Consider the following 8352-nt stretch of genomic DNA (forward strand, 5'->3'; position numbering starts at 1 on the left):
CCTTTTTCTTTTTAGTTCCTATTTCTAACATAAAATAAATTTGGGGGAAAAAAACAAAGAAATATTCACTACTACTCACTGAATCTGCATTGATCACCAATACTAATCCTACCTTAATTCCACATTCTCATATTCTCCCAGATTCTACCACTCATCCCACATTAGGAATGATGAGCCTACCAACCTGCTTGTCTTTGGGATGTGGGAAGAAACTGGAGGAATGTGATGTAGCCTCAAGAGGCATCTGCAAACCACCTGAGATTGTGATCTCTACTGCAGAGGCACTGTGCCACTGAAATCTGATTTTTTTTTTTTTTTTGCACCTTCTAAGGTGGATTTAAGAGAAACTACTCTGAGAGTGGTACTTGTGACTATAGCAGTACTGGAGTAATGCTAGACAGCAGTTTTGTGTTACATGTGACAAATAAAGCTAATTTTTAAAGAAAAATCTCCAAGGATGAGCAATGTGTTCCAGCTGGAGTGCATTGAAATCACTGATCAAATGTAAGGTTTTTGTGTGTACTGTGGCCTGCTGGTCAGTAGGTGGCAATCAGAGCTCACTCTGCAGCAGAGAGACTGAAGTACTTTTTAACCTGGACTCATTCAGAACTACTGTGTTTAGCAGTAGGAGGGGGAAGATGAATGCCTATTTTCATAAAGACTAATGATCTATGCCATGTGACCAAAAAAAAAACTCCCTGTAGTTTGGACCAGAATAGAACACCCAAAAGCTGTGTGAAAGGTGAATTTGTCTGACATGATGTTGATTGGATCAATGAGCTATAGTTCAAATAATTTTGTATGGGATTATGCAATTTTTTTTATCAGATGCTTGAGTTTAGATCCACATAACTGGAATTGTGATTGTTTCTGCATTCACTATGGGACTGCAGGTTACTGACTATCAGTTGTTTGTGTTTACAATGTGAGTTACAAGTGGACTTGGATTCATATTTAAGTTCTGTGAGCTTTAGGCTTGTGTTGGAGGAATAATGTTGAACTTCTGCCTGGTAGGATATTCAAGAATTTCAATGTGACTGCTTTGGGAGCCATGTTGCAATATTTTGGGGCTCAAGTACAATGGCCAGTCTTTAATTCTTCATTCTTCAGCCTTCATTCCCTTGCATCATTTGGAATTCTCCTATGTCATGGTTCTACCTGTTATTCCTCCAATGGATTATTCATCCATTTGAATATTAACAGTCTGAATTACTGTGAAGCTGGGGATTTGAGATTGAGCTCTGTTTATCTAAGAGCCTCTCATTATAAATGAAGTAATTGGCTTTGAAATTTGTCCTGAACTTCTGAGGTTTAAAAAAAAATTTGTGGTTAACCTTAAAATTGAAAGTTAATTACAACTGTTTGAGGTGTTTGAAGGTAAAATTGTGCCATGCATGTGCCAGATTAAACAATGTTTCAATTCCTCACATGTTTGAATGTGCTGAAATGGCAGCTCAGACTTGAATTGATGTTTGATATTTAATGTGTGGAAAGCAAAGCAATTAACTTTTCAGGTGGATGATCATTTGTCCTGATCTAAGCCTCTGACATAATGTTATGATTTGCTTTCCACAGATGCTGCCTGACTTGCTGTTTCTAGCAATTTGTCAGATTTTCAGCATCCATCACATTTGAGTGATATTTTTAATGTGATCTTTCAGCTAGTCTCGGGTTGGAGAAGACTGGGTTGGGATGAATATGTTGTGCTGAAGGTCCTCATTTAAAGGTCACAATCTAACCTTTCAGGTGGCACCCATTGAAACAATGAAAGAAGAGATTGCTGCCACAGTAGTTTTCATCACCCGACTAGTAAAGAAAAATGAGAAATTCAGCAAGCAGAAAATGGAGAAATTTGGGGACAAACTGACCAAGATATTGTTTGAAAAATACAAGAATCACTGGTACTGGACAGATCCACCCAAAGGACAAGCCTACAGGTAGGAATGGGCTGTTGTTTTGGTGAATTAACTCAAATGTGATTTGTAATAACTGAGGCTTTTGGTAGGAAGACCACGTTAGACCTGTCTGAAACTATTATTGGGTTTGAGATGTACATTGAAATTGAACTTAAGTATTGACCTTTGACTTCAAAGCCTGATTCAGGGAAAAGATTCCGGTATTTTTTTTGTGGCTCCTAAGGTTGTATTGTTTAAAAAAAAAACAACTACAGTGACATAAAAATTGTATTTCAAACTGGAATGTCCATGGATTCTAATTATTGGAATGTTCCAGCCTAGTAACTGAACTGGTAAATCCTAATCTCATGATTCAAAGGACAGTTTAAATCCCACAAAAACTAACATCTGAATGTTAAATCTTCCATTTAAAACAACATAGTGATGGAGTTGCTAGCTCCCAGAAATGAGCATTAAGTTCCACAAAGGACATAAAAACAAAAATCTAAATGTCTATTTAGAGCTGCAACAATTTGATTTTTATTTTCAAATATACTTCAGTTGAGAGAAAATTGGATTTCAATTAGTTTTCATCTGGAAATCATCTATTTCTCTGAAATAGAAGTTAATGGCATGAGATGTGGTTTTACTGTTTCTTCCACAGATTCAACTTGCCTTGGCTCTATTAAGTGACATTATTTTGTTGTTTCATCCTGATGAAATGGTTACTGTATGAGGAACGTCTGGCAGCTGTTAGATTGTATTCCTTAGAGTTCACGAGAATGTGGGGGGGGGGGGAGGGGGGGGAGATCTCATAGAAACATTCCAAAATGTCAAAAGGCCTGAACAGGTTAGATATGGCAAAGTTATTTCCCATGGTAGGGGAGTCTAGGGTAAAATGGGCACAACTTCAGGATTGAAGGACGTCCATTTGGAACTGAGATGCGGAGAAATTACTTGAGTCAGAGGGTGGTAAATCTGTGGAATTTGTTGCCACGAGCGGCTGTGGAGGTTAAGTCATTGGGTGCATTTAAGGTAGAGATAGACAAGCTCTTGATTAGCCAGGGCATCAAAGGGTATGGGAAGAAGGCAGGGGAGTGGGGATGTCTGGAAGAATTGGATCAGCCTACGATTGAATGGTGGAGCAGACTCTATGGGCTGAATGGCCTACTTCTGCTCCTATGTCTTATGGTCTTATAAATATTTTCCTTCAAAGGTGCATCAGGGTGAACAGGAATCAGCCTCGGGATCCTGTCCTTTTTCAGGCCTGTATAGAAAGCAATATTGAATATTCGTCTCTGGAGTTACCTCAAGAACTCACCATCTGGGTGGATCCATATGAAGTGTGGTGCAGGTAATAAGGGTTAATGTTAAATTACCTGGCCAATTGATGAACCTGGAACTTCCCAGCTTTAATCCTACTCAGCTTGCCAAATGTATTAATAAGGAAAATAGGTTTGCTGATGTACAACGGGTGTTGGGGTGGAGATGCATCTCCTCCAAAGGAGCTGTAAGATGGTCCTCCTCTCCACTAGCCGGCAGGTCAAGCTTAGGCAAGGTGTAGCACCTGCTTAGCCCCTCCCCGATCAGGGTAGTGTGAAGCCATGTGAGCAGGTGGTCCAAATCACAAGTCTTGGTTAGGTGACCACTGATGCTAGGCAGATAATCTCCGAAGAGTATTGATAATGGCTGGAGTCACCTGTCTTGTAAAGACACTGCCCAGAAGGCAATAGCAAACCACTTTTGTAGAAAACTTTGCCAAGAACAACCATGATGGCCTACGTCCTACAACATGGCACATGATGATCAGAATATGGAGACTTGAGGAGAAGGTAGCAGGGTCCATCAATATTGCCCACACTTGTCTAGAATACTAACTGCTCATTATCTTCCCACCAAAGCAACTGGGTAGACCAAAATCTGGAGACCAGTATAAGGGGAGATGGGATCTTTAGAAATCAGAGTAGCATAAAAAGTTTGTTTATTTGCCCTGGGTAAATCACTTGTCACTAGTTAGCAATACATGTCTCCATGGTTTCAAAATAAAGTAAATTTATTATCCAAGTAGGTATGTCATATGCTACCTGGAGATGCAATTTCTTGCAGGAATTTACAGGAAAATAAAGAAATGAAATAGAATTTACAATAAACTCTACGTAAAGACTGATAAACAACCAAGTGTAAAAGACGAACTGCAAAAATACTGAGAACACAAGTTGTAATGAGTCCTTGAAAGATGCCCCTGTTTAATAGTTGCTGCTTTTTAATTTGAGACTTGTGTATCCAATGTGAACCAGGAGGTGATAAGTGTGCTCAAGTATGGGGAAGTGGGCATAAATGAGGGGATTGGAAGTAGATCAGAAAGGGGTAGGGAGGTGTGCAGGTGGGGGGGTAGTGTGAGGATCAGCTGAAATGGGGGGAGGGACCCCCAATAATTGTGCCTTTCATTTGTAGACTACCTGGCTGATGGAAATTTCTGCTGGCCCCTATTTTGTCATCACTCATTATACTATCTTCTCTCGCCACACAATCCTGATGTAGAATTTTGGCTCAAACACCACATGCTTTCCTTATTCCCCACACCTCTTTCTCCCCCCACCCCCAGATATTGGAGCAGAATTAAGCCATTTGGCTCATCAAGTCTGTGCCACCATTCCATCATGGCTGATTTATTATCCTCCTTAATCCCATTCTCCTGCCTTCTCTGTAACCTTTGTCACCCTGACCAATCAGGAAACTATCGCCCTCTACTTTAAATATCCACTTAAGTCATCCCCACCTACTGATGCTGCTTGACCTGCTGAGTTCTCCAGCAAATTTTGTTGAGCAGCTAAGCAGCACTGGTAGCTAACACTTAATCTGAGAACCTGTCTATTGGCAGGCCAGTGGAATGAAGCTGTTTTTGAAAGCACATCAAAAAGCCAATTTGATGCAATTGTTTAAATATAAAGGCCTATGGGCTCACTTGCAGGAAAACTGGGTCAGTTGCAATGTCCCCTTTAATTTGTAATGACTGGTGTGCAGAAAAAAAAATCTGGTGCTGTGCAATTTTTTTGCCCAGTGACAACATGTGCGCACTGAATTTTTTATATGTATTAATTTTAACAGCTAGCAAAACACTGTCAATAACAAGTTTGAACTCCTCTGGGTTTGATCATTGGTCTGTATTTTCACAAAAGATAGCAGACCTGTAGCGGATAATGAAGGATTTTCTTGTTGGAGCTTTTGCACACTGTCCATGTGTGACTTGCTTGCTAAATGGCGCTTTAAAAACTCATTTCCAAATAGCACTCCACTACTTCCCACTTAAAAATTCTCCAGCAATCTTTTGCATCACGACAATACACACAGGTCACATCAGTTTCTATATCATACGTAAGTATTTCTCATAGCTGCACGTTCCTGATCTCATGAGCTTTGTCAGCATCGGCTGCATCAGAAACCAGAAATGGAAGTGTGATTGTGTATGATCATGAAATGTACTAACGTGACAATGAGGTAGAGGGTGACAACTTTTGTGTGCAGTTTTAATTCCTTTGTGAGCTAGAAACAAAAGATGTGTGGGTGCGCACGCCTTGGGGGGAACATTGGTCAGTTGAGTAGGTAATACATTGATCGTGCACTAACTCTTGTGTATTCCAGGTGTGGAGAGAAAAACCAGCCGTTCATTGTAACAAAACTGGAGGAAAAGAACCCAAATGCGAAAATCTCCCAGCACATCAGCAATGCTATGGAACGTGTTACCTCTGAGGATGTACAAGAGAAATACTCAGATGAGGAAGGCTACAATGAGGAGCAGAATGTACTCTATACTGTGAGCAATGCCTATGGGGAAGCAGGTGGCTTCGGGGAAGCTGGAGATATGACCATACCAGTTGTGAGCAACCCAAGCAGTACTTACCAGGTGCAAGACTTCAGGGAAGTAAGATATGCTGGTGAAGTACCCCAGGCCATCCCCACTGTGATTAATCCAAACAGCATCTACCAGGTACAGTAGATGAGTCAACCATCAGGACATGTCTAATATTGTCATTATAAGCTTAGAATTTAATGAGTTAAAATCATTTACTTGTCACCTAACAGATGCCGATAAGCATGAGCTTTTTTTTAAACCCCTGGTGTTTGGTTGCCTTAGTGACCTACATTTTTTTGCTGATCTTCAGCAAATGATTTGGAAGCTTGTGTGTGCAAGTAATTTAAGTTGTTCACCTGAAACAAGAACTTGCCCTGTTTACAAATCTCCTTCATGAGACAGGACCAAAATGTACTGAGCTTGCTAGCTGCACTTCCCAGTTGCTCTTCGACTAATGACAACACAATATACCACATTGCCATTTACAGCAATGCTAGTGATGCTAAGTGAGCACCCATGATTGCCTCCCCATTGGATGGTAATTCTGCTAGTATTGAACTGAATGTGTTACTTGACATACTTTTGCTTAGTTTCTGGAAGAAGGCTGTTTACTCAATGTGAACCCAGAGATTACTGATTGAAGCTACCAGAAGCGACTGGCTATGTGGGGACAGTGTAAAAATGAAGTTTTCCTGTAACTGAAATGTTTGGCTTCTCAAGGCTAAGAATCATAGTTAATTTATTGTGGAGTTGAAGGTGCAAAGTGAATACAGTAGCTTTATTTGGGGATTAGTGTGAAATAGGTCCTTCTGTCTCTCCAAGCCATGCTGTCCCACAACCCTGTTTAACCCTAACCTAATCACGGGTTAAGTTACAATGACCAATCAACCAGTGTGTCCGACTGAGAGCAAATCAGAGCGCCGGGGAAAACCCATGCGTTCCACGGGGAGGATGTACAGAATCTCCATACAAGAAGCTGGAATTTGAACTCTATACCCTGGAACACCCCGGACTATAATAATGCTGCACTGATCACTACATGACCATGATTAAAACCACTTTTGACCAGTGTCTAGGAGTGTAAGGGGTAGACAGCATTGCAAGCTATTGGGGATGAGACTAGGTATTCCACATGTCTGCGATAAATGGTGAAATATGATGGTGACAGTTACTAAATCTGAAACTGGAAGGGATCTTTAAGTACTCAAAATGCAGAATAGGATGGGAGGAATGGTACACTGAGCACTGTGACTGAGCAATGGAGAAATTCAGTCAAACTCCTGATGTATGCTTGAGTGCTGAGTGAAATGGAGATTAAAAAGTGGAGCTCCCTGAAGTCGTTTTTTATGGAATCCCAAATAACAAGCAGTCTCTATAAAGTAAATGAGGGGGAATACTAAGTTTGAGTAATTGAAATGAAACTAACAATTGGGTGTAAGCTGTGCTGTAAATCCTAATGGAGAAGGACTTTTTGGGAAAATGCTTCCTTTGGCAGTGGAATCCCAAGGTTTCTGTTATAGAGCAACTCATTCACTGGGGTTCAAAACTTTAGATGCCATTTTAAAATTACTATGGACTAGACTAGAGCTTGCTGTAATTTTAATTAGTTTTTTTCTTCTTTGCAGTACAACTACTATGCATATCCTGCAGCTGGCTGGCCCAGATTTGTTCCCAGGAAATCATTTGTAGAAGATTATAGTGGCTACTATGCTCCCCAGAAAATCCGTAATGGCTACTATGCTCCCCAGAAAATCTATAATGGCTACTATGCTCCCCAGAAAATCTACAAAATGTATAGAGTTTCGAATACGTTCACACTTCCCTACGTTGATCGTTATCATTGGGTGAATACCAAGCGCTGATCTCTCCTTATTCTCTCCTCTCTCTGTCTGTGTCTGTCTGTCTGTCTTATCGTGAAGTTAGCTTTCTGGCATACAGATGATCTGAGTAGTTTAGTGCTCTGACGTACGAAGGGAGATGGATTTAAAATGTTTCATTAATCTCAACTACATATTTACATGATTTCTTAACCCTGGACAAATTTTATTATACGTATGATAAAAATTATTACTACAGATGTTTATATAATAGGTGGGTGTTTAACTTGCCAATTAAACAGTTTTAAGGCTCAAATGAAAATGTTTGAAAATGTTTATTGAATAAAAGTCCACTCTTTTAAACTTGGAACAATGCTTTCTAACTTGTGTTCTTGACTGATACTGAATGGAGGATCTTGTAACTAAAGCCACAAATAGCAATTGTTCAGTTTTCCTGGTGCTGATAATTTGCACTGGTCCCTCATCTGAAGCTTCATTCTTGTAGTGCCATCACATGGTGTATTCGATCTTTCGTGGAAAATCTGTAGCTACTTATATTAAGCCTAAATGGTAGACAAGTTGTGTACTCCCCAATGAGGAGTGGCATGATGGAAGGAGAGGATATGCAGTTTCATCAGTTGAAGACTGACTTTGTGGTGTACTACTAGATACAGGAAATGGCATCAATGCCAAGGATCCTATTGTACCTCTGAACTATAGATCACCATTGCACTGGAACACCATGGCATCTTGATTCTTGAGTTGTACTAATGAGCATGTTCCACTC

General features: G+C 40.2%; 1 protein-coding gene across 1 annotated transcript; it reads left to right on the forward strand.

Annotated features, from left to right (window-relative positions):
* The first annotated feature begins 1740 nt into the window (after positions 1–1740).
* btg4 (B-cell translocation gene 4) lies at positions 1741–7610 on the forward strand. Its single transcript, XM_072238793.1, has 4 exons — positions 1741–1937; positions 3112–3249; positions 5538–5883; positions 7374–7610. Exons 1-4 carry the CDS (start codon positions 1765–1767, stop codon positions 7608–7610), a joined length of 894 nt encoding a protein of 297 aa, XP_072094894.1. The 5' UTR covers positions 1741–1764.
* Positions 7611–8352: the final 742 nt, after the last annotated feature.

Source organism: Mobula birostris, chromosome 20 (assembly GCF_030028105.1).
Source record: "Mobula birostris isolate sMobBir1 chromosome 20, sMobBir1.hap1, whole genome shotgun sequence".
Taxonomy (NCBI): Eukaryota; Metazoa; Chordata; class Chondrichthyes; order Myliobatiformes; family Myliobatidae; genus Mobula; species Mobula birostris.